Source organism: Pleurodeles waltl, chromosome 3_1 (genome assembly GCF_031143425.1).
Source record: "Pleurodeles waltl isolate 20211129_DDA chromosome 3_1, aPleWal1.hap1.20221129, whole genome shotgun sequence".
NCBI classification, from domain to species: Eukaryota; Metazoa; Chordata; class Amphibia; order Caudata; family Salamandridae; genus Pleurodeles; species Pleurodeles waltl.
The window spans coordinates 707,977,177-708,003,362 of record NC_090440.1 but is presented as its reverse complement, the minus strand read 5'-3'; the positions used below and the strand labels follow the sequence as shown (position 1 = coordinate 708,003,362).

At 48.4% G+C, this 26,186-nt stretch overlaps 1 protein-coding gene across 3 annotated transcripts in view; it reads right to left on the bottom strand.

Moving 5' to 3' along the window:
- MACF1 (microtubule actin crosslinking factor 1) overlaps positions 1 to 26,186 on the bottom strand; it is a 1,225,213-nt gene that overhangs the window by 139,777 nt on the left and 1,059,250 nt on the right. For all 3 annotated transcript variants that reach the window (XM_069223412.1, XM_069223414.1, XM_069223413.1), the window contains one exon: positions 7,021 to 7,120. In XM_069223412.1, coding sequence (XP_069079513.1) covers positions 7,021 to 7,120 — 100 coding nt within the window. The remainder of the gene's footprint in view (positions 1 to 7,020; positions 7,121 to 26,186) is intronic.

Below are 26,186 nucleotides of genomic sequence, written 5' to 3'. Positions count from 1 at the left end.
TAGTGGCATCCCAGTTCTTACCCTGGTACCCACCTTTGTTTTGGGTTGTGTCTTGGGGCCCACCCACCTGTTCTGGTTTTTGGGGGCCTACAGAGGACTCTTTTTCTTTGTTTCTAGTGTCACCCACTTTCTCCTGGGGAGTTTTTGTAACCCCTTTCTTTTGGTCACCCCCAGTGGAAGTTTTGGTTACCCTAGTCTTGACCCAGTGGTCTGCCTTCTTTCCCAATTCTTGGGGAGAAATTGGACCTAGGTCTACCAGATACTGATGCAACTTTTCATTGAAGCAGTTACTTAAAATGTGTTCTTTCATAAACAAATTATAAAGCCCAACATAGTCACACACTTCATTTCCAGTTAACCAACCATCTAGTGTTTTTACTGAGTAGTCTACAAAATCAACCCAGGTCTGGCTCGAGGATTTTTGAGCCCCCCTGAATCTAATTCTATACTCCTCAGTGGAGAATCCAAAGCCCTCAATCAGGGTACCCTTCATGAGGTCATAAGATTCTGCATCTTTTCCAGAGAGTGTGAGGAGTCTATCCCTACACTTTCCAGTGAACATTTCCCAAAGGAGAGCACCCCAGTGAGATCTGTTTACTTTTCTGGTTACACAAGCCCTCTCAAAAGCTGTGAACCATTTGGTGATGTCATCACCATCTTCATATTTTGTTACAATCCCTTTGGGGATTTTTAGGATGTCAGGAGAATCTCTGACCCTATTTAAGTTGCTGCCACCATTGATGGGACCTAGGCCCATCTCTTTTCTTTCCCTTTCTATGGCTAGGAGCTGCTTTTCCAAAGCCAATCTTTTGGCCATCCTGGCTAACTGGATGTCCTCTTCACTGGGGTTATCCTCAGTGATTTCAGAGGTGTTGGTCTCTCCTGTGAGGGAACCAGCATCTCTGACTATTATTTTTGGAGTCAGGGTTTGAGGGACCCTGTTCTCCCTAGATAGGACTGGTAGGGGGGAATTGTCCTCCAAGTCACTATCCTCTTCCTCTGAGTTGCCACCCTCAGAGGGGTTGGCCTTTTCAAACTCTGCCAAAAGCTCCTGGAGCTGTATTTTGGTAGGTTTGGGGCCCATTGTTATTTTCTTTATTTTACAGAGTGACCTTAGCTCCCTCATCTTAAGATGGAGGTAAGGTGTGGTGTCGAGTTCCACCACAGTCACATCTGTGCTAGACATTTTGCTTCTAAAAGTTGGAATATTTTTTAAGAATCTACAACTGGTTCTAGAATCTAATTCAAACTTTTACAAACTTTTAAACTCTAAAAGAAATGCTAAACAGGATCTAACACAAGGCCCTAGCAGGTCTTTTAAGAATTTAGAAAACTTTTCAAATTGCAAAAATCAATTTCTAATGACAATTTTGGAATTTGTCGTGTGATCAGGTATTGGCTGAGTAGTCCAGCAAATGCAAAGTCTTGTACCCCACCGCTGATCCACCAATGTAGGAAGTTGGCTCTGTATGTGCTATTTCAAAGTAAGGAATAGCATGCACAGAGTCCAAGGGTTCCCCTTAGAGGTAAAATAGTGGTAAAAATAGATAATACTAATGCTCTATTTTGTGGTAGTGTGGTCGAGCAGTAGGCTTATCCAAGGAGTAGTGTTAAGCATTTGTTGTACATACACCTAGACAATAAATGAGGTACACACACTCAGAGACAAATCCAGCCAATAGGTTTTTATATAGAAAAATATCTTTTCTTAGTTTATTTTAAGAACCACAGGTTCAAATTCTACATGTAATATCTCATTCGAAAGGTATTGCAGGTAAGTACTTTAGGAACTTCAAATCATCAAAATTGCATGTATACTTTTCAAGTTATTGACAAATAGCTGTTTTAAAAGTGGACACTTAGTGCAATTTTCACAGTTCCTAGGGGAGGTAAGTTTTGATTAGTTTTACCAGGTAAGTAAGACACTTACAGGGTTCAGTTCTTGGTCCAAGGTAGCCCACCGTTGGGGGTTCAGAGCAACCCCAAAGTCACCACACCAGCAGCTCAGGGCCGGTCAGGTGCAGAGTTCAAAGTGGTGCCCAAAACACATAGGCTAGAATGGAGAGAAGGGGGTGCCCCGGTTCCGGTCTGCTTGCAGGTAAGTACCCGCGTCTTCGGAGGGCAGACCAGGGGGGTTTTGTAGGGCACCGGGGGGGACACGAGTCCACACAGAAATTTCACCCTCAGCGGCGCGGGGGCGGCCGGGTGCAGTGTAGAAACAAGCGTCGGGTTCGCAATGTTAGTCTATGAGAGATCTCGGGATCTCTTCAGCGCTGCAGGCAGGCAAGGGGGGGGTTCCTCGGGGAAACCTCCACTTGGGCAAGGGAGAGGGACTCCTGGGGGTCACTTTTCCAGTGAAAGTCCGGTCCTTCAGGTCCTGGGGGCTGCGGGTGCAGGGTCTCTCCCAGGCGTCGGGACTTTAGGTTCAAAGAGTCACGGTCAGGGGAAGCCTCGGGATTCCCTCTGCAGGCGGCGCTGTGGGGGCTCAGGGGGGACAGGTTTTGGTACTCACAGTATCAGAGTAGTCCTGGGGTCCCTCCTGAGGTGTCGGGTCTCCACCAGCCGAGTCGGGGTCGCCGGGTGCAGTGTTGCAAGTCTCACGCTTCTTGCGGGGAGCTTGCAGGGTTCTTTAAAGCTGCTGGAAACAAAGTTGCAGCTTTTCTTGGAGCAGGTCCGCTGTCCTCGGGAGTTTCTTGTCTTTTCGAAGCAGGGGCAGTCCTCAGAGGATGTCGAGGTCGCTGGTCCCTTCGGAAGGCGTCGCTGGAGCAGGATCTTTGGAAGGCAGGAGACAGGCCGGTGAGTTTCTGGAGCCAAGGCAGTTGTCGTCTTCTGGTCTTCCGCTGCAGGGGTTTTCAGCTGGGCAGTCCTTCTTCTTGTTGCAGGAATCTAATTTTCTAGGGTTCAGGGTAGCCCTTAAATACTAAATTTAAGGGCGTGTTTAGGTCTGGGGGGTTAGTAGCCAATGGCTACTAGCCCTGAGGGTGGGTACACCCTCTTTGTGCCTCCTCCCAAGGGGAGGGGGTCACAATCCTAACCCTATTGGGGGAATCCTCCATCTGCAAGATGGAGGATTTCTAAAAGTTAGAGTCACCTCAGCTCAGGACACCTTAGGGGCTGTCCTGACTGGCCAGTGACTCCTCCTTGTTATTCTCATTATTTTCTCCGGCCTTGCCGCCAAAAGTGGGGCCTGGCCGGAGGGGGCGGGCAACTCCACTAGCTGGAGTGTCCTGCTGGGTTGGCACAAAGGAGGTGAGCCTTTGAGGCTCACCGCCAGGTGTGACAATTCCTGCCTGGGAGAGGTGTTAGCATCTCCACCCAGTGCAGGCTTTGTTACTGGCCTCAGAGTGACAAAGGCACTCTCCCCATGGGGCCAGCAACATGTCTCGGTTTGTGGCAGGCTGCTAAAACTAGTCAGCCTACACAGATAGTCGGTTAAGTTTCAGGGGGCACCTCTAAGGTGCCCTCTGGGGTGTATTTTACAATAAAATGTACACTGGCATCAGTGTGCATTTATTGTGCTGAGAAGTTTGATACCAAACTTCCCAGTTTTCAGTGTAGCCATTATGGTGCTGTGGAGTTCGTGTTTGACAGACTCCCAGACCATATACTCTTATGGCTACCCTGCACTTACAATGTCTAAGGTTTTGTTTAGACACTGTAGGGGCACAGTGCTCATGCACTGGTACCCTCACCTATGGTATAGTGCACCCTGCCTTAGGGCTGTAAGGCCTGCTAGAGGGGTGTCTTACCTATACTGCCTAGGCAGTGAGAGGCTGGCATGGCACCCTGAGGGGAGTGCCATGTCGACTTACTCATTTTGTTCTCACTAGCACACACAGGCTTGTAAGCAGTGTGTCTGTGCTGAGTGAGGGGTCTCTAGGGTGGCATAAGACATGCTGCAGCCCTTAGAGACCTTTCTTGGCATCAGGGCCCTTGGTACTAGAAGTACCAGTTACAAGGGACTTATCTGAATGCCAGGGTGTGCCAATTGTGGATACAATGGTACATTTTAGGGGAAGGAACACTGGTGCTGGGGCCTGGTTAGCAGGGTCCCAGCACACTTCTCAGTCAAGTCAGCATCAGTATCAGGCAAAAAGTGGGGGGTAACTGCAACAGGGAGCCATTTCTTTACAACGACTAGACAACAACGCACACAACACCAAGGAACTCTTCAGCATCGTCAAAGAGCTCTCCAACCCCAGCGCCGGAAACAACGACATCACTCCCTCACAAGACCTCTGCGACTCACTCGCCTCGTTCTTTCACCGCAAGATCGCCGACATACACAACAGCTTCAGCGCACAGACCACGCACCCAACCACCAAACCGACGCCCCCCAACACCACCCTCCGCGCCTGGACCCCGGTCAGCACCGAAGACACCATCCAGATGATGAACACCATCCATTCCGGTTCTCCAACCGACCCATGCCCCCACCACGTCTTCAACAAAGCCGACTCAGTCATCGCACCCCATCTCCGGGACATCATCAACTGCTCCTTCAACACCGCCACCTTCCCGGAGAGCTGGAAACATGCCAAACTCAGCGCCCTCCTGAAGAAACCATCAGCAGACCCCACCGACCTCAAGAACTACCGCCCCATCTCGCTCCTCCCGTTTCCTGCCAAAGTCATCGAGAAGACCGTCAACAGACAGCTAGCCGCCTTCCTCGAGACTAATGGATCCCTCGACCACTCGCAGTCCGGCTTCCGAGCCAACCACAGCACCGAGACCGCCCCCATCGCAGCCACCGACGACATCCGAGCCCTGCTCGACAACGGGGAGACAGCGGCTCTCATCCTCCTGGACCTCTCCGCAGCGTTCGACACTGTCTGCCACTGCACCCTAGTGCAGCGCCTCAGCAACATCGGAATCCAAGAGAAGGCACTAGATTGGATCATCTCGTTCCTCGCCGGAAGAAGCCAGAGAGTCCGCCTCCCCCCGTTCAGATCCGAGGCCACCGAAGTCAGCTGCGGTGTACCACAAGGATCATCACTCAGCCCCACCCTCTTCAACGTCTACATGAGCCCCCTCGCAGCCATCGCACGCCAACACAACCTCAACATCATCTCCTACGCCGACGACACCCAGCTGATCCTCCCCCTCACCAACGACCCAGCCACCGCCAGAACCAACCTGCACGAAGGGATGAAAGACGTAGCCGATTGGATGATGAACAGCCGCCTGAAACTGAACTCAGACAAGACGGAAGTCCTCATCCTTGGATCATCACCCTCTGCCTGGGACGACTCCTGGTGGCCCCCTGCCCTGGGCAGCGCACCCAAACCAACGTACCACGCACGCAACCTGGGCTTCATCCTGGACTCCTCCCTCTCGATGACCAGACAAGTCAACGCCGTCTCATCATCATGCTTCAACATCCTACGCATGATCCGAAAGATCTTCCGATGGATCCCCACCGAAACCAGGAAGACGGTCACCCAGGCACTCGTCACCAGCCGACTGGACTACGGTAACACCCTCTACACCGGAACCACGGCCAAACTACAGAAAAGACTCCAACGCATCCAGAACGCCTCCGCATGCCTCATCCTTGACATCCCCCGTCACAGCCACATCTCCGGACACCTGAGAGACTTGCACTGGCTCCCCGTCAGCAAGAGAATCACGTTCCGTCTCCTCACCCACGCACACAAGGCCCTCCACGACCTGGGCCCCAGGTACCTCAACAACCGCATGACCTTCTACACTCCCACCCGCCAGCTACGATCGACCAGCCACGCCCTCGCTGCCGTGCCACGCATTAGAAAAGCCACCATGGGAGGAAGATCTTTTTCCTACCTGGCAGCCAAGACTTGGAACTCCCTCCCCATCCACCTCCGCCTGACCCAAGACCACCTCTCCTTCAGGAAGCAAGTCAAGACCTGGCTGTTCGAGCAGTAGCGGTCCCCCCTCCCCCAGCGCCTTGAGACCCTCCGGGTGAGTAGCGCGCTATACAAATTTCTTGATTGATTGATTGATCTCGTGACTCGAAAAGACTTCTTCGAAGAAAAACAACTTGTAACACTCCGAGCCCAACACCAGATGGCGGGATGTGCACAGCATGTGTATCTGCAGCTACACATGCCATTGAACATATATATATATATATATATGAGTCACTCGATCTTGTGACTCAAAAAGCTTCTTTGAAGTAAAACAACTTGTAGGTTAGGAGATTTACCAACGTTAATTTGGTGCCTTTGTTTGTGTTTTAATAAATACATTTTGCTGTGTGTACATCACCTACTGACATATGTGGAATTTGCAATTGGTTTACACTCTCCACGTTAAGCCTTAGCTGCTCTCCACAGCTACCCTTTGAGAGCTCAGGTTATCTGGAACCACTTACATCATCACTAAGGGCTGCCCGGACTCAGTGCAGGGTGCCTCATCTATAGGTGTACACCATATACTGTGCCAGTCTCCTACATACCTCTTATTGGAAAAAGGTGAAAAAAGAAGACATTGTAAGGCACTGGACAGGTAAGTAGGGAGCAAAGAGAAAGAAAAGGACAACTCACGCTGTACAGAAATGTAGAGAATCAAGAGACTATAATGGAGAGCCAGCTTGCATTAGATAGAAGTAGTGTGTGGAAAGTGACATGCCGGGATACTGAAGTCTGGACAACATGTTACATTAAGGGGCACCTGGCAGAAATAAGGTGAAGAGGGTCACAAATAAGGGACAGTGTTCAATTGACAGAAGCAGAGAGTGTTTGGTGGATACACATCATATGAGATAGAGAAGGGGGGCTAGAGACTAATACCGTTCAACACTTCATGCGGGATACAGATGTACAAAGTGGATAGAGTCATATCTTAATTGATACATTCAGTGCACTGTGAGGTAGAGAGAATGGAAAGAATCATATGGAGGAACACCCCAAGATGTACTGAAAAGTATAATGGGAGGGGTATGCATCTGGAAGGACAAACCACAAAGAACAAGGAGGTAGAGAGAGCCGAGTCCTAAATGAAGAGAGAACACACTGCATCATGAGAGGAGAAAGAGCTTACGGTTGCTGCGGGTTTTGTCAGGTTCAGTGGTCTTTCGTTTGTACGTCTTTGTGATCTTATCTACATCTGGCTGCTTCCGTGTCATCTCCTCCATGAAAGACTGTGGGATGGAAAAATGTTCAGCGTTACTAGAGGAATGTTTGCCAAAGCATCACTCGATGAGTCTTCCTTCATCAAACCTGCCCTGTTCAGTCACATAACCACTCCTGCGATCTCTCGCAGTGTCAATCACACTACGCCATGTCATCATTGCATCCAAATCAGCTTCAAGTAAATGGAATATTTTACTTTTGGACGTCTAAAATAGGTGGAGCCATTCGGGTCCCTAATGTCTACCACAAGCCCAGAGTGCCACAGCACATTACTACTGGTCATGTATTTTTAACAACGTATATTTTACTATATAGTATTCCCTCTTCACTGGAGAAGCGTGGTGGCCACATGTAAACCCTGAAGAGATTCAAGCCTCACAAGTACTGCTGCAGGTATGAGGCTACTTTTTCGTGCTTTTTATAGTGTAAACCTATTCTAGATCCCCATGCTGTGCAATGATTACACACCAGTGTCGCCCATTATTAGTGGACAGGCTGAGGTTTGAACAATAACAAACGTTTTACCACCATCTGCTACACTTGATCTTTTCTCCTTACCAGAACACCTACACAAGTTTTGGAAATGTGTGCCCTTATTGCCATGTAGCAGCAGCAGCACACATTACCATAATTTTTACATTTCCAACGTAAGCCAATAAAGCTCCTTTTTTTCTTGCTGAATGTGTTTAGATTTCCCCATCAAGGTTTTACCTGTCAGGGAGTAACGTAACTGGATTGTTTACATGATCCACCTAGCAATGGTCCCTTTTGTTACAGCACTACCTCTCCTTCACCTTAGAACACTATGCTACTTAACACAGTTGTGTTTAATTAATGCTGCCCACTTAATGCTATACATTGCTGCCATTGCAACATCAAGGGTCAACAGTGTTTTCTCTGTAGTCGATGTGGCGTTTTGGGAAAAACATGGTAGATGCATCAATGTGTTAATTATTGATTAATTAGAAACCGCATTATAAATTAATTTTGAGTTTGTTCTCTCAAGGATACCCTATCCTTGTATATTTTCTGGTAATCAATTCAAACTATTTACTTCCCACTAAATTCATTCGGGTATTCAACAAATAATTCATCATTTAGGGGGACAATTCACAACAAGTCCTCCCGTGAAAGGGTGCAGATTAACTACTTTTTCTGTGTTGGCTTTAATATCACAGGAACCAAGGTGGATTTTGATGCTGGCATAGAAATCTGCTTTGGTGTTTGAGTAGAACATGATGTGGGTTGTGAAGGCACAGGCAATATCAGGGGCAGACCCTCCGGTGGTATTCCAACTTGAGGCCTCTGCAGATCCGTGAGGCCAGAAGAATGGCGAAAATCTGCAACTTGGCTTCTCTGAAGGCGTCAATCTATTGTGACATCGGCGATGGACCTGAAAACTCTGGATGCATTGGAATCAGTTGTGCGAAAAGAAAAAGACCGCAAGGAACCTTGAAATGTTCACAGTTTTTCAGGTTGAAATTGGAAATACTGAAATGAATCCTGCTTGGGGTTCTTTTACTTCCACTTCAATTTCAACTCACCAGAAGACTTGGATTGGGAAAATGACCTGTTGTGGGACCAAGTCCACACCCCTGACTTCGAGCTGGAATTTGAAGACTTTTTTCAATGTTCAGTGACCTACAACTTCACGTTCCCGGATTGATTTCAGGGTCATTGGGAAACACTCTTCACAGGACGTGGAGTGGAGTATCAAACCCAAAAACCAGAAGCAGAACTCATGGGGATTTGTCACAAACATCTGTATACAACAGGCTCTAGAAGGCTTAAAACCCTGAAGTTTTAGGAGACAAACATTAGTTCCCTTACACATTGGAAAATATAATTTTGTGCTCTCTGAGGGAAGAAACAAATCCTGCACTGGGTGGAGGTGCTTCACACCTGCCCCCTGCAGGAACTGTAACACCTAGCAGTGAGCCTCAAAGGCTCAGGCTTCGTGTTACAATGCCCCAGGGCACTCCAGCTAGTGGAGATACCTGCCCCCACCCGGGCACAGCCCCCACTTTTGGCAGCAAGTCCGGGGAGATAATGAGAAAAACAAGGAAGAGTCACCCCTCAGCCAGGTCCACCCCTAAGGTGACCAGAGCTGATGTGACCCCCTCCTTAGAAAATCCTCCATCTTGCTTTGGAGGATTTAGCTCAATAGGAATAGGGATAGGGATGTGCCTCCCTACCCAAAGGGAGGAGGCACCCTCAGGGACAGTAGCCATTGGCTATTGCCCTCCATCCCTAAACACACCCCTAGATTTAGTATTTAGGGGAGACCCTGAACCCAGGAAATCAGACTCCTGTAGACCTAACAAGAAGAAGGACTGCTGACCTGAAAACCCCGCAGAGAAGGAGACAACAACTGCTTTGACCCCAGCCCTACCAGACGGTCTCCAGATTCAAAGGACCTGAAACAGCGACGCATCCAGCGGGCCCAGCAACCTCTGCCGACTCAGAGGACTGCCCTGCAACCCAAAGGACCAAGAAACTCCAGTGGACAGCGGCTTTGTCCAAAGCAACAAAGAAGAAACCATCCTTAAATGGACTCCCACCTCACTCCTGAAGCGCGAGTCCCCAACACTCTGCACTGACGCCCCTGGCCCGTGTCCAGAGAAACCAACACTGCACAGAGGACCCCCAGGCGACTCCAACGACACGTCCATCCTGAGACGACCTCCCTGCACCCCCACGACGACACCTGCAGAGAGAATCCAGGACCCCCCTGACCGCGACTACCAGGTAACAAAGAACCTGACGCCTGGAAGAAGCACTGCACCCGCAGGCCCCAGGCCTGAGAGGAACCAGCTATCGGTGCAGGAGTGACCAACAGGCAGCCCTCATCTTTGCCCAGTTGGTGGCTGGCATGAGAAGCCCCCCTGTGCCCTGTCTGCATCATCAGAGTGACCCCCGGGTCCCTCCTTTGACTTCAAAACAAAACCCAACACCTTGTTTGCACACTGCACCTGGCCGCCCCTGTGCCGCTGAGGGTGTATTTTGTGGGCCTGTTTGGGGACCCCCCCCCCCCCCATTGCTCTACAAACCCCTCCTTGTCTGCTTCCCGAGGACGCAGGTACTTACCTGCTAGCAGACTGGAACCGGAGCACCCCTGGTCTCCATAGGCACCTACGTTATTTGGGCTCCTCTTTGATCTCTGCACCTGACTGGCCCTGTGTTGCATTATTATTATCTATTACTGCGACTATCAGCCTCTATGGGGAACCTCTGGACTCTGTGCACACTATCTCTCACTTTGAGATAGTATATGCAGAGCCAGCGTGCTTCCTTAAGAATGGTCATGCATTCAGGAGGTAAGAGTAAATATCCAAACTCTATGACTTCAGGAGCCAAATCGCAAAGTTGCGTTCTTTGGGATTTGGGTGTCTAAGTTCTCCATGGTTCTGAGAAGGTCTGGGTGTAGGGGAAGCTTCTCGTGTGGAACTACTGAAAGTTTGAGTAGTGTTGTGAACCATGGTTGATGTGTCCAAGTGGGAGCCACCAGAATGAGGGTGAGAGAGGATTGTCTGAGCTTCCTCACCAGAAAGGGAAGGAGAAAGAGAGGTGGAAAATGTTAAGCAAATAACACTGACCAATTTATCCACAGAGCATTGCCCTGGGAGGGTGTGTGAAAGCCTGGAGGTGAAGTTTGGGTATTTTGAGTTGCGGACAGATCTGTGTGTGGAAATCACCACTGATGGAAGTATTTTTGTAGGACTTGAGGGTGGAGTTCCAACTCGTGGACTTGTTGCCCCGTCCAGCTGAGTAGGTCTGCAAGAACATTGTCTGTCCCTGGGAGGAGTCCTGCTAACAATGGAATGCGGTGTTGAATTGGCCAGTGCCAGATTGTCTGAGCCAGTGTGGCCCCCCTCCCGCCCCGTTATTGTATTAAAAAAAAAAAAAAAAAAAAAAGAAGGAACATGGCTGTTGTATTGTCTGTCCAGACTAAAACAGTCTTGCCTTGGAGGTGAACTAGAAAAGCCTTGAGTGCTAGATGAATTGCCTGAAACTCCAAGTAATTTGTGTGTACAGCTTGATGTTTGGTGTCCTACATCCCTGTATTGAGAGATTGAGGCGATGGGCACCCGAAACAGTAAGTGAGGCGTCCACTGTGAGAGTGAGCTAGGGAACAGGATCTAGAAACGTCCGCCCTTTTGTCAGATTTTGTGTGTTCCACCATTGCAGAGAAGAGTGGGTGCGGCTGTCTACCAACACTAGATCATGTACCTGACCCTGTGCTTGAGACCATTGATTCACCAGGCACTCCTGCAGCGGACGCATGTGTAGTCTTGTATATGGGACTATTGTAATACAAGATGCCATCATCCTTTGATTTTTTTGGGATTGTTCGTACTGGAACATGTTGATTGGGGAATAGTTGACTCAATAGAGTTGTTATATTTTGAATCCTGATTTTATTGGGGTAGGCTAATCCCCTGTGTGTGTTGCGAACAGCTCCTAAGTTGGGCTGTATCTGAGACGGTTGTAGGTGTGATGTTTGTATGTTAATGGTAAACCCTAAGTAGTGTAGGAGATGAATGGTTGTCTGTGTGTGCTGCAGACATTGCTGAATGGACCTGGATTTGATAAGCCAATCGTCCAGCTATGGGAAGACATGAATGCTTTGTCTGCGTAGATGCGCTGTGCCTACTGTGAGGCATTTTGTGAATACACGAGGTGCAGTTGTAACTCCGAATGGGAGAACTTTGAACTGGTAATGTCTGCCTTGTATGATAAATCTGAGATATTTTCTGTGTGCTGGATGTATTGGGAAGTGTAAATAAGCATCCTTTAGATCTAGAACAGACATGAAGTCTCCTAGTTGTAATAGTGGTATTACATCTTTGTTAAGGGACCATATGAAAATGTCTGATAGGATGTATTGATTCAGTGGTCTGTGATCTAGAATTGAACAAAGGGACCCATCTTTTTTGGGAATGAGAAAATACAGAGAATAAACTCCTTTTCCCTTCTGATAATTGGGAACTAACTCTATTGCTCCTTTGTGAAGGAGAGCCTGTACCCCTTGATTTAACAATTAGAAATGTTCTAGAGAGAATTTGTGCTTTTTTGGTGGTATATTTGGATTTGTGGTTATGAGCTCCAAGTAATAACCATGTTGGATTATGCCCAACACCCACGGGTCGATTGTTATATTTTGCCAGCTAGGGAAAAATTACTATAGATGTCCCCCGACAGATGTTGTGTGATCATGGGGGATGAGGAGAGAGTCACTGTTCTGAGGTGGTGTGAGTGGAGGCACCTCTTCCTCTACATTTGGAATTGCTTCCCCAATACGATCCTCTATAAAAACCTCTTGAAGGGGATGGTGAATGTTGCTGCCTGACAGAGGTAGAGGATTCTGATGCTGCTTGTCTATTACTTTGTTTTAAAGTTGTTTTATGAAACGAGCCTCGGCTTCCAGGAGTTTGTAGAGCTCCCACAGACTTTGCAACACCAGCATCTTTGCTCATTTTTTTCTAGAGCTTGGTCAACTTGTGGACACAATGTTGTTTCTGATCAAAGGGGGAATTTAACGTTTGTTGGACATCAGCTTTAAATTCTGATATACCCAGTCATGCATGATGGTGTAATAATACACTTGTGTTTATTCCCCTGGCAGCTGTATCTGCTGCATCAAGAGCAGATTTAATACAATTTTTGGAAATTAACTTGCCCTCCTGTACAAGATGTTGACCCTTATTTTAAAATTCTTCTGGGAGATGTTGAATAAGATCTTCTATCTCGTCCCAGTGTGCTCTGTTATATCTTGCCAATAGGGCTTGCGTGTTTGTAATCCTCCAGTGGTTGGCTGCTTGAACCCCCACCCTTTTACCTGAAGCGTCAATGAGCTTTGACTCCTTGTCTGGAGGAGGTGCGTCCCCAGCAGTTTAAGAATTAGCTCTTTTATGAGCATTGGAGACTAGTAAGGAATCTGGTGAAATATTTCCCTTAATATAAGCAGGATCTGAAGGGGCTGGTTTATATGTTTTATCAACCCTGGGTGTAATTATTCGGGTGCGAACAGGGTCTTTAAAAATGTCATCCGCAAGCCGCGTCATCCCTTTTCACATGGGCAAATATTGATAAGCCCTAGTGGTGGGGGAAAGGGTTTCAAATAGAAAATCGTCTTATATAGGTATGCAGCCGCCCTAGCTACCAGCTCATTAAAAGATGTAGTGTCATCTAGTGAAGATGGTTTTGCCAGATATAAATCAGGATCTGTGTCCTATGGTGGGTCAATTTCATATGTGTCCCAAGGATCTAATGGTGGCTGTGTGTTATCATCCCTCCGCTGATCTTCTACAAAGGAGTGTGGTGACCCTAATGGAACTTTGTGTATTAAATCTTCTGCCTGTGAGTGTGAATGATGTGGTGGAGGTGGAGGAGAGGGTGGTAAAGGTGGAGATGTTGGACTGGTGGCAATGTCCTTTTTCTTTTTCTTATATGGAGTTGGTTGGACATCAATAGCCTCATCAAATGAAGTCTTAGGCTTAAGATGGGGAGATTTTGCAACAATATGACAGTATTTGGTTGAATACGTATAGTCTTTTGTTTCTGATCAAGCTTATCTGCTATAGGCTGTAAAATCGCCTCTGGCGCAGAAACGATGGTTTCGATTTGAATGGCGACACTTTCGGAGCTGAAGAATGTTTTGGTTTTGGTGCCGGAAAGCCCAATGCCGATGTTGTTGGGACCAAAGGCTGCCCAGGTTGGGTCGGTGCCAAAACCGTGGAGGCCATTTTATGAGATAAATCTTCAGGCATGGCTTTCGGTGCCGAGCCGCAAGGCAGGGGCATCCCTGGCAATCATTCAGTGCCAACAATGGCCAGCTGGCAGTGGTGGCCCGAGAGCTTGAGTTTCTGTTAATGTGGAATGCTTGCTTGGTACATGGAACTTTGTACTCCCTGCTTGCTGCGCCGATGGTACCTGTTGTGTCTGCATGCTCTCTTTAGCCTCCGACTCGGATCCAGATTCTTAAATGGATAAGGCCTTCTCTTCCGCTACAGTAGCCTCGTGGAACTCTTCCTGCGGCTCGATGTCCTGGAGACCAAAGATATCCGGGTGCCTCCTCGAGGTCTTTTTGCTGCATTTCTTTTCGAGGTGCCTGACAATCTCATAGGGTATTCTTCGATCAAAACGATTGACAGTTCTCTCCTTTCTGATCTGGTGATAAACAAAGGTTACACGCCGAGTTGAGGTCTGCATGGGAGTTGTAGGAAGTTGGCTCTGTATGTGCTATTTCACAGTAAGGAATAGCATGCACAGAGTCCAAGGGTTCCCCTTAGAGGTAAGATAGTGGCAAAAAGAGATAATACTAATGCTCTATTTTGTGGTAGTGTGGTCGAGCAGTAGGCTTATCCAAGGAGTAGTGTTAAGCATTTGTTGTACATACACATAGACAATAAATGAGGTACACACACTCAGAGACAAATCCAGCCAATAGGTTTTGTTATAGAAAAATATCTTTTCTTAGTTTATTTTAAGAACCACAGGTTCAAATTCTACATGTAATATCTCATTCGAAAGGTATTGCAGGTAAGTACTTTAGGAACTTCAAATCATCAAAATTGCATGTATACTTTTCAAGTTATTCACAAATAGCTGTTTTAAAAGTGGACACTTAGTGCAATTTTCACAGTTCCTAGGGGAGGTAAGTATTTGTTAGGTTAACCAGGTAAGTAAGACACTTACAAGGCTCAGTTCTTGGTCCAAGGTAGCCCACCGTTGGGGGTTCAGAGCAACCCCAAAGTCACCACACCAGCAGCTCAGGGCCGGTCAGGTGCAGAGTTCAAAGTGGTGCCCAAAACACATAGGCTAGAATGGAGAGAAGGGGGTGCCCCGGTTCCGGTCTCCTTGCAGGTAAGTACCCGCGTCTTCGGAGGGCAGACCAGGGGGGTTTTGTAGGGCACCGGGGGGGACACAAGCCCACACAGAAATTTCACCCTCAGCGGCGCGGGGGCGGCCGGGTGCAGTGTAGAAACAAGCGTCGGGTTCGCAATGTTAGTCTATGAGAGATCTCGGGATCTCTTCAGCGCTGCAGGCAGGCAAGGGGGGGGATTCCTCGGGGAAACCTCCACTTGGGCAAGGGAGAGGGACTCCTGGGGGTCACTTCTCCAGTGAAAGTCCGGTCCTTCAGGTCCTGGGGGCTGCGGGTGCAGGGTCTCTCCCAGGCGTCGGGACTTTAGGTTCAAAGAGTCGCGGTCAGGGGAAGCCTCGGGATTCCCTCTGCAGGCGGCGCTGTGGGGGCTCAGGGGGGACAGGTTTTGGTACTCACAGTATCAGAGTAGTCCTGGGGTCCCTCCTGAGGTGTTGGATCGCCACCAGCCGAGTCGGGGTCGCCGGGTGCAGTGTTGCAAGTCTCACGCTTCTTGCGGGGAGCTTGCAGGGTTCTTTAAAGTTGCTGGAAACAAAGTTGCAGCTTTTCTTGGAGCAGGTCCGCTGTCCTCGGGAGTTTCTTGTCTTTTCGAAGCAGGGGCAGTCCTCAGAGGATGTCGAGGTCGCTGGTCCCTTTGGAAGGCGTCGCTGGAGCAGGATCTTTGGAAGGCAGGAGACAGGCCGGTGAGTTTCTGGAGCCAAGGCAGTTGTCGTCTTCTGGTCTTCCGCTGCAGGGGTTTTCAGCTGGGCAGTCCTTCTTCTTGTAGTTGCAGGAATCTAATTTTCTAGGGTTCAGGGTAGCCCTTAAATACTAAATTTAAGGGCGTGTTTAGGTCTGGGGGGTTAGTAGCCAATGGCCACTAGCCCTGAGGGTGGGTACACCCTCTTTGTGCCTCCTCCCAAGGGGAGGGGGTCACAATCCTAACCCTATTGGGGGAATCCTCCATCTGCAAGATGGAGGATTTCTAAAAGTTAGAGTCACTTCAGCTCAGGACACCTTAGGGGCTGTCCTGACTGGCCAGTGACTCCTCCTTGTTTTTCTCATTATTTTCCCCGGCCTTGCCGCAAAAAGTGGGGCCTGGCCGGAGGGGGCGGGCAACTCCACTAGCTGGAGTGTCCTGCTGGTTTGGCACAAAGGAGGTGAGCCTTTGAGGCTCACCGCCAGGTGTGACAATTCCTGCCTGGGGGAGGTGTTAGCATCTCCACCCAGTGCAGGCTTTGTTACTGGCCTCAGAGTGACAAAGGCACTCTCCCCATGGGGCCAGCAACATGTCTCGGTTTGTGGCAGGCTGCTAGAACTAGTCAGCCTACACAGACAGTCGGTTAAGTTTCAGGGGGCACCTCTAAGGTGCCCTCTGTGGTGTATTTTACAATAAAATGTACACTGCCATCAGTGTGCATTTATTGTGCTGAGAAGTTTGATACCAAACTTCCCAGTTTTCAGTGTAGCCATTATGGTGCTGTGGAGTTCGTGTTTGACAGACTCCCAGACCATATACTCTTATGGCTACCCTGCACTTACAATGTCTAAGGTTTTGTTTAGACACTGTAGGGGTACCATGCTCATGCACTGGTACCCTCACCTATGGTATAGTGCACCCTGCCTTAGGGCTGTAAGGCCTGCTAGAGGGGTGTCTTACCTATACTGCATAGGCAGTGAGAGGCTGGCATGGCACCCTGAGGGGAGTGCCATGTCGACTTACTCGTTTTGTCCTCACTAGCACACACAAGCTGGCAAGCAGTGTGTCTGTGCTGAGTGAGAGGTCTCCAGGGTGGCATAAGACATGCTGCAGCCCTTAGAGACCTTCCTTGGCATCAGGGCCCTTGGTACTAGAAGTACCAGTTACAAGGGACTTATCTGGATGCCAGGGTCTGCCAATTGTGGATACAAAAGTACAGGTTAGGGAAAGAACACTGGTGCTGGGGCCTGGTTAGCAGGCCTCAGCACACTTTCAATTGTAAACATAGCATCAGCAAAGGCAAAAAGTCAGTGGGCAACCATGCCAAGGAGGCATTTCCTTACACAACCCCCCCCCAAACGAAAGAGGATGAGACTAACCTTTCCCAAGAGAGTCTTCATTTTCTAAGTGGAAGAACCTGGAAAGGCCATCTGCATTGGCATGGGCAGTCCCAGGTCTGTGTTCCACTATAAAGTCCATTCCCTGTAGGGAGATGGACCACCTCAACAGTTTAGGATTTTCACCTTTCATTTGCATCAGCCATTTGAGAGGTCTGTGGTCAGTTTGAACTAGGAAGTGAGTCCCAAAGAGGTATGGTCTCAGCTTCTTCAGGGACCAAACTACAGCAAAGGCCTCCCTCTCAATGGCACTCCAACGCTGCTCCCTGGGGAGTAACCTCCTGCTAATGAAAGCAACAGGCTGGTCAAGGCCATCATCATTTGTTTGGGACAAAACTGCCCCTATCCCATGTTCAGAGGCATCAGTCTGCACAATGAACTGCTTAGAATAATCTGGAGCTTTTAGAACTGGTGCTGAGCACATTGCTTGTTTCAGGGTGTCAAAGGCCTGTTGGCATTCTACAGTCCAGTTCACTTTCTTGGGCATCTTCTTGGAGGTGAGTTCAGTGAGGGCTGTCACAATGGATCCATATCCCTTCACAAACCTCCTGTAATACCCAGTCAAGCCAAGGAATGCCCTGACTTGAGTCTGGGTTTTTGGAGCTACCCAGTCCAGAATAGTCTGGATCTTGGGTTGGAGTGGCTGAACTTGGCCTCCACCTACAAGGTGTCCCAAGTAAACCACAGTTCCCTGCCCTATCTGGCATTTGGATGCCTTGATAGAGAGGCCTGCAGATTGCAGAGCCTTCAAAACCTTCTTCAGGTGGACCAGGTGATCCTGCCAGGTGGAGCTAAAGACAGCAATATCATCAAGATAAGCTGTGCTAAAGGACTCCAAGCCAGCAAGGACTTGATTCACCAACCTTTGGAAGGTGGCAGGGGCATTCTTTAAACCAAAGGGCATAACAGTAAACTGATAATGCCCATCAGGTGTGGAGAATGCTGTTTTCTCTTTTGCTCCAGGTGCCATTTTTATTTGCCAGTACCCTGCTGTCAAGTCAAAGGTACTTAAGAATTTGGCAGCACCTAATTTGTCTATGAGCTCATCAGCTCTTGGAATTGGATGAGCATCTGTCTTGGTGACAGAATTGAGCCCTCTGTAGTCCACACAAAACCTCATCTCTTTCTTTCCATCTTTGGTGTGAGGTTTGGGGACTAAGACCACTGGGCTAGCCCAGGGGCTGTCAGAGCGCTCAATTACTCCCAATCCCAGCATCTTGTGGACTTCCACCTTGATGCTTTCCTTAACATGGTCAGATTGTCTAAAGATTTTGTTCTTGACAGGCATGCTGTCTCCTGTGTCCACATCATGGGTACACAGGTGTGTCTGACCAGGGGTTAAGGAGAAGAGTTCAGGAAACTGTTGTAGGACTCTCCTACAATCAGCTTGCTGTTGGCCAGAGAGGGTGTCTGAGTAGATCACTCCATCTACTGTGCCATCTTTTGGGTCTGATGACAGAAGATCAGGGAGAGGTTCACTCTCTGCCTCCTGATCCTCATCTGTTACCATCAACAGATTGACATCAGCCCTGTCGTGGAAGAGCTTAAGGCGGTTTACATGGATCACCCTCTTGGGGCTCCTGCTTGTGCCCAGGTCCACCAGGTAGGTGACCTGACTCTTCCTTTCTAGTACTGGGTAAGGGCCACTCCATTTGTCCTGGAGTGCCCTGGGAGCCACAGGCTCCAGAACCCAGACTTTCTGCCCTGGTTGGAACTCAACCAGTGCAGCCTTTTGGTCATACCAAAACTTCTGGAGCTGTTGGCTGGCCTCAAGGTTTTTGGTTGCCTTTTCCATGTACTCTGCCATTCTAGAGCGAAGGCCAAGTACATAGTCCACTATGTCCTGTTTAGGCTCATGGAGAGGTCTCTCCCAGCCTTCTTTAACAAGGGCAAGTGGTCCCCTTACAGGATGACCAAACAGAAGTTCAAAGGGTGAGAATCCTACTCCCTTCTGTGGCACCTCTCTGTAAGCGAAAAGCAGACATGGCAAGAGGACATCCCATCTCTTTTTGAGCTTTTCTGGGAGCCCCATGATCATGCCTTTTAATGTCTTGTTGAATCTCTCAACCAAGCCATTAGTTTGGGGATGGTATGGTGTAGTGAATTTATAAGTCACTCCACACTCATTCCACATGTGCTTTAGGTATGCTGACATGAAGTTGGTACCTCTGTCAGACACCACCTCCTTAGGGAAACCCACTCTGGTAAAGATACCAATGAGGGCCTTGGCTACTGCAGGGGCAGTAGTCGACCTAAGGGGAATAGCTTCAGGATACCTGGTAGCATGATCCACTACTACCAGGATATACATATTTCCTGAGGCTGTGGGAGGTTCCAGTGGACCAACTATGTCCACACCCACTCTTTCAAAGGGAACCCCCACCACTGGAAGTGGAATGAGGGGGGCCTTTGGATGCCCACCTGTCTTACCACTGGCTTGACAGGTGGGGCAGGAGAGGCAAAACTCCTTAACCATGTTGGACATATTGGGCCAGTAGAAGTGGTTGACTAACCTCTCCCACGTCTTGGTTTGTCCCAAATGTCCAGCAAGGGGAATGTCATGGGCCAATGTTAGGATGAACTTCCTGAACAGCTGAGGCACTACCACTCTCCTAGTGGCACCAGGTTTGGGGTCTCTGGCCTCAGTGTACAGGAGTCCATCTTCCCAATAGACCCTATGCGTTCCATTTTTCTTGCCTTTGGACTCTTCAGCAGCTTGCTGCCTAAGGCCTTCAAGAGAGGGACAGGTTTCTTGTCCCTTACACAGCTCCTCCCTTGAGGGTCCCCCTGGGCCTAAGAGCTCAACCTGATAAGGTTCAAGCTCCAAAGGCTCAGTTCCCTCAGAGGGCAGAACTTCTTCCTGAGAAGAGAGGTTCCCTTTCTTTTGCTGTGTTGCAGTTGGTTTCCCAACTGACTTTCCTGTTCTCTTGGTAGGCTGGGCCATTCTTCCAGACTCCAGCTCTACTTGTTCCCCCTGTGCCTTGCACTGTGCTCTTGTTTTCACACACACCAGTTCAGGGATACCCAGCATTGCTGCATGGGTTTTTAGTTCTACCTCAGCCCATGCTGAGGACTCCAGGTCATTTCCAAGCAGACAGTCCACTGGGATATTTGAGGAGACCACCACCTGTTTCAGGCTATTGACCCCTCCCCATTCTAAAGTAACCATTGCCGTGGGATGTACTTTTCTCTGATTGTCAGCGTTGGTGACTGTGTAAGTTTTTCCAGTCAGGTATTGGCCAGGGGAAACCAGTTTCTCTGTCACCATGGTGACACTGGCACCTGTATCCCTCAGGCCCTCTATTCTAGTCCCATTAATTAAGAGTTGCTGTCTGTATTTTTGCATGTTAGGCGGCCAGACAGCTAGTGTGGCTAAATCCACCCCACCCTCAGAAACTAGAGTAGCTTCAGTGTGGACCCTGATTTGCTCTGGGCACACTGTTGATCCCACTTGGAGACTAGCCATACCAGTGTTACCTGGATGGGAGTTTGGAGTGGAACCTTTCTTGGGACAGGCCTGGTCTCCAGTTTGGTGTCCATGCTGTTTACAGCTATGACACCAGGCCTTTTTGGGATCAAAGTTTTTACCCTTGTACCCATTGTTTTGTGAAGAGGCTCTGGGCCCACCCTCCTGTGCAGGTTTTTGGGGGCCTGTAGAAGACTCTTTACTATTTTTAGTTTTGGTTGTCTCATCACCCTTCCCCTGGGGAGTCTTTGTGACCCCTTTCTTTTGGTCACACCCTGTTGAAGTCTTGGACACCCTTGTCTTGACCCAATGGTCCGCCTTCTTTCCCAATTCTTGGGGAGAAATTGGTCCTAGGTCTACCAGATGCTGATGCAGTTTATCATTGAAACAATTACTTAACAGGTGTTCTTTCACAAATAAATTGTACAGCCCATCATAATTACTTACACCACTGCCTTGAATCCAACCATCTAGTGTTTTCACTGAGTAGTCAACAAAGTCAACCCAGGTCTGGCTCGAGGATTTTTGAGCCCCCCTGAACCTAATCCTGTACTCCTCAGTGGAGAATCCAAAGCCCTCAATCAGGGTACCCTTCATGAGGTCATAAGATTCTGCATCTTTTCCAGAGAGTGTGAGGAGTCTATCCCTACACTTTCCAGTGAACATTTCCCAAAGGAGAGCACCCCAGTGAGATCTGTTCACTTTTCTGGTTACACAAGCCCTCTCAAAAGCTGTGAACCATTTGGTGATGTCATCACCATCTTCATATTTTGTCACAATCCCTTTGGGGATTTTTAACATGTCAGGAGAATCTCTGACCCTATTTATATTGCTGCCACCATTGATGGGTCCTAGGCCCATCTCTTGTCTTTCCCTTTCTATGGCTAGGAGCTGTCTCTCTAAAGCCAATCTTTTGGCCATCCTGGCTAACAGGAGGTCATCTTCACTGAGAGCATCCTCAGTGATTTCAGAAATGTGGGACCCTCCTGTGAGGGACTCACTATTTCTGACTAACACAGTTGGAGACAGGACTTGAGGGGTCCTGTTCTCCCTATTTAGGACTGGAGGAGGGACATTGGCCTCCAAGTCACTAATTTCTTCCTCTGTGAGGTCATCATCAGAGGGGTTGGCTTTTTCAAACTCTGCCAACAGCTCCTGGAGCTGAATTTTGGTAGCTCTGGAGCCAATGGTTATTTTTTTGATATTACAGAGAGATCTTAGCTCCCTCATCTTAAGATGGAGGTAAGGTGTGGTGTCGAGTTCCACCACCTGCATCTCTGTATCAGACATTATTCTGCTAAGAGTTGGAATACTTTTTAAAGAATCTAAAACTGTTTCTAGAATCTAATTTCAAACTTTTAACAAACTTTTAAACTCTAAAAAGACAATGCTAAACAGGGACTTAACACACAAGGCCCTAGCAGGACTTTTAAGAATTTAGAAAAATTTCAAATTGCAAAAATGAATTTCTAATGACAATTTTGGAATTTGTCGTGTGATCAGGTATTGGCTGAGTAGTCCAGCAAATGCAAAGTCTTGTACCCCACCGCTGATCCACCAATGTAGGAAGTTGGCTCTGTATGTGCTATTTCACAGTAAGGAATAGCATGCACAGAGTCCAAGGGTTCCCCTTAGAGGTAAAATAGTGGTAAAAAGAGATAATACTAATGCTCTATTTTGTGGTAGTGTGGTCGAGCAGTAGGCTTATCCAAGGAGTAGTGTTAAGCATTTGTTGTACATACACATAGACAATAAATGAGGTACACACACTCAGAGACAAATCCAGCCAATAGGTTTTGTTATAGAAAAATATCTTTTCTTAGTTTATTTTAAGAACCACAGGTTCAAATTCTACATGTAATATCTCATTCGAAAGGTATTGCAGGTAAGTACTTTAGGAACTTCAAATCATCAAAATTGCATGTATACTTTTCAAGTTATTCACAAATAGCTGTTTTAAAAGTGGACACTTAGTGCAATTTTCACAGTTCCTAGGGGAGGTAAGTATTTGTTAGGTTAACCAGGTAAGTAAGACACTTACAAGGCTCAGTTCTTGGTCCAAGGTAGCCCACCGTTGGGGGTTCAGAGCAACCCCAAAGTCACCACACCAGCAGCTCAGGGCCGGTCAGGTGCAGAGTTCAAAGTGGTGCCCAAAACACATAGGCTAGAATGGAGAGAAGGGGGTGCCCCGGTTCCGGTCTCCTTGCAGGTAAGTACCCGCGTCTTCGGAGGGCAGACCAGGGGGGTTTTGTAGGGCACCGGGGGGGACACAAGCCCACACAGAAATTTCACCCTCAGCGGCGCGGGGGCGGCCGGGTGCAGTGTAGAAACAAGCGTCGGGTTCGCAATGTTAGTCTATGAGAGATCTCGGGATCTCTTCAGCGCTGCAGGCAGGCAAGGGGGGGATTCCTCGGGGAAACCTCCACTTGGGCAAGGGAGAGGGACTCCTGGGGGTCACTTCTCCAGTGAAAGTCCGGTCCTTCAGGTCCTGGGGGCTGCGGGTGCAGGGTCTCTCCCAGGCGTCGGGACTTTAGGTTCAAAGAGTCGCGGTCAGGGGAAGCCTCGGGATTCCCTCTGCAGGCGGCGCTGTGGGGGCTCAGGGGGGACAGGTTTTGGTACTCACAGTATCAGAGTAGTCCTGGGGTCCCTCCTGAGGTGTTGGATCGCCACCAGCCGAGTCGGGGTCGCCGGGTGCAGTGTTGCAAGTCTCACGCTTCTTGCGGGGAGCTTGCAGGGTTCTTTAAAGTTGCTGGAAACAAAGTTGCAGCTTTTCTTGGAGCAGGTCCGCTGTCCTCGGGAGTTTCTTGTCTTTTCGAAGCAGGGGCAGTCCTCAGAGGATGTCGAGGTCGCTGGTCCCTTTGGAAGGCGTCGCTGGAGCAGGATCTTTGGAAGGCAGGAGACAGGCCGGTGAGTTTCTGGAGCCAAGGCAGTTGTCGTCTTCTGGTCTTCCGCTGCAGGGGTTTTCAGCTGGGCAGTCCTTCTTCTTGTAGTTGCAGGAATCTAATTTTCTAGGGTTCAGGGTAGCCCTTAAATACTAAATTTAAGGGCGTGTTTAGGTCTGGGGGGTTAGTAGCCAATGGCCACTAGCCCTGAGGGTGGGTACACCCTCTTTGTGCCTCCTCCCAAGGGGAGGGGGTCACAATCCTAACCCTATTGGGGGAATCCTCCATCTGCAAGATGGAGGATTTCTAAAAGTTAGAGTCACTTCAGCTCAGGACACTTTAGGGGCTGTCCTGACTGGCCAGTGACTCCTCCTTGTTTTTCTCATTATTTTCCCCGGCCTTGCCGCAAAAAGTGGGGCCTGGCCGGAGGGGGCGGGCAACTCCACTAGCTGGAGTGTCCTGCTGGTTTGGCACAAAGGAGGTGAGCCTTTGAGGCTCACCGCCAGGTGTGACAATTCCTGCCTGGGGGAGGTGTTAGCATCTCCACCCAGTGCAGGCTTTGTTACTGGCCTCAGAGTGACAAAGGCACTCTCCCCATGGGGCCAGCAACATGTCTCGGTTTGTGGCAGGCTGCTAGAACTAGTCAGCCTACACAGACAGTCGGTTAAGTTTCAGGGGGCACCTCTAAGGTGCCCTCTGTGGTGTATTTTACAATAAAATGTACACTGCCATCAGTGTGCATTTATTGTGCTGAGAAGTTTGATACCAAACTTCCCAGTTTTCAGTGTAGCCATTATGGTGCTGTGGAGTTCGTGTTTGACAGACTCCCAGACCATATACTCTTATGGCTACCCTGCACTTACAATGTCTAAGGTTTTGTTTAGACACTGTAGGGGTACCATGCTCATGCACTGGTACCCTCACCTATGGTATAGTGCACCCTGCCTTAGGGCTGTAAGGCCTGCTAGAGGGGTGTCTTACCTATACTGCATAGGCAGTGAGAGGCTGGCATGGCACCCTGAGGGGAGTGCCATGTCGACTTACTCGTTTTGTCCTCACTAGCACACACAAGCTGGCAAGCAGTGTGTCTGTGCTGAGTGAGAGGTCTCCAGGGTGGCATAAGACATGCTGCAGCCCTTAGAGACCTTCCTTGGCATCAGGGCCCTTGGTACTAGAAGTACCAGTTACAAGGGACTTATCTGGATGCCAGGGTCTGCCAATTGTGGATACAAAAGTACAGGTTAGGGAAAGAACACTGGTGCTGGGGCCTGGTTAGCAGGCCTCAGCACACTTTCAATTGTAAACATAGCATCAGCAAAGGCAAAAAGTCAGTGGGCAACCATGCCAAGGAGGCATTTCCTTACAGGAGTATTTGGCATGACATCTAGAGCAAAAACAAAAAGGTGTCCATTCCATCGGAAGCGCATCTCAATTAGATACCGAAGTCTGGAAAAAAGAGAGCCCCGATCAGTCAACGCCTGAAGGCCGACGACAGAGTACGTCGACCCAACAAAGTGTTTTTTGCATCCCGAGTTCGCAGTATGTAAATGTAACGCGATCGAAAACAATACCGACAAGTACAGAAGTCAAAGTTATTCCGAAGGGGCTCGAATTGATCTCGAACTGGAGTACCAAACACCACATCCGAACCTGATGGTGGAAAGAAAACAATTTAACAATGGAGTAGATGCATATGTGAAGTATCACTGAAAGGAGGGGTCACTTTACCTTGTGACTCTGACGACTTCTTAGAAGAAAAACAACTTGTACACATCCGGACCCACCACTAGATGGCAGAAGTATGCAGAGCATGCGTATCTACAGCCCCACACACCATCGAACAATAATTTACAAATGGATGTCAAGAACTGGGGGTCTTTGGACACAGAGCACCATGAAAAGGCAGGATGGCTTCAGCTACAGCCAATGCTCAAAAGTAAAATGTATTTAAAGATGTCTGCTGGACCTAACCACTAAACAGCAAAATAATGTACAGCAGGTGAAACTAGAATAAGTAAACTCTGTAAAAATGTTGTGTGATATTACTCTGGTTAAGGGATGTTAGTTGCAAAATCCAGTTCTTAGTTTATTTGTACTTTTTTTCGGCGGCCCTCAATTCCAATATCTTGACACTTTTTCTGGGTCTTTCACTCCCTCTGGTCCTCTTGGGAGTGACCTTGATGAGAAGTTGAAGCCACAACCCATAACACCTCAGGGGAATCCTTTGCCAAAGTTATTTCCTACTCTTCTATTAAGAAGATACCCCTTAGGTGATAAGCCACACTTAACAAATTCACTTTTACAAGCCCCTCTAGAATGTGCATGCCAGGGTGAGAAAGAGCCTGGCAAAGGAAAGCCTGCCATATTGACCAAAGTATGGCTGATCATAACTGGTCTGCTGATGTCCCACAGCCCTGAATGTCTGGACTAGTGGTGGCTGCTGCGAAAAGGAGCCTCAAACACCAATCATCTAAGAACTGGCTGCAGAAGAGCAAGTGGGCTTGCATTCGGGTTGCTAAGCTAGTCCAGCATTGAATCCTATAGCCGTGAAAACTTTGAGACCTTGCAGACTGATTTCTAAAGGTCAAACCTACTCATCAATCACCTATTTTTGAATTACATCTCTGTTAACTGCTGATGTCACTACTGATATAACAACTGAAAGAGTGCACAATATTCTATTTTAATCGTAAAACATAATTTTGTTTTCCAAAACAGTGCGTTGGTTACAATTTCATTTTCATGCTATTGGGCTAATCAATGAATTA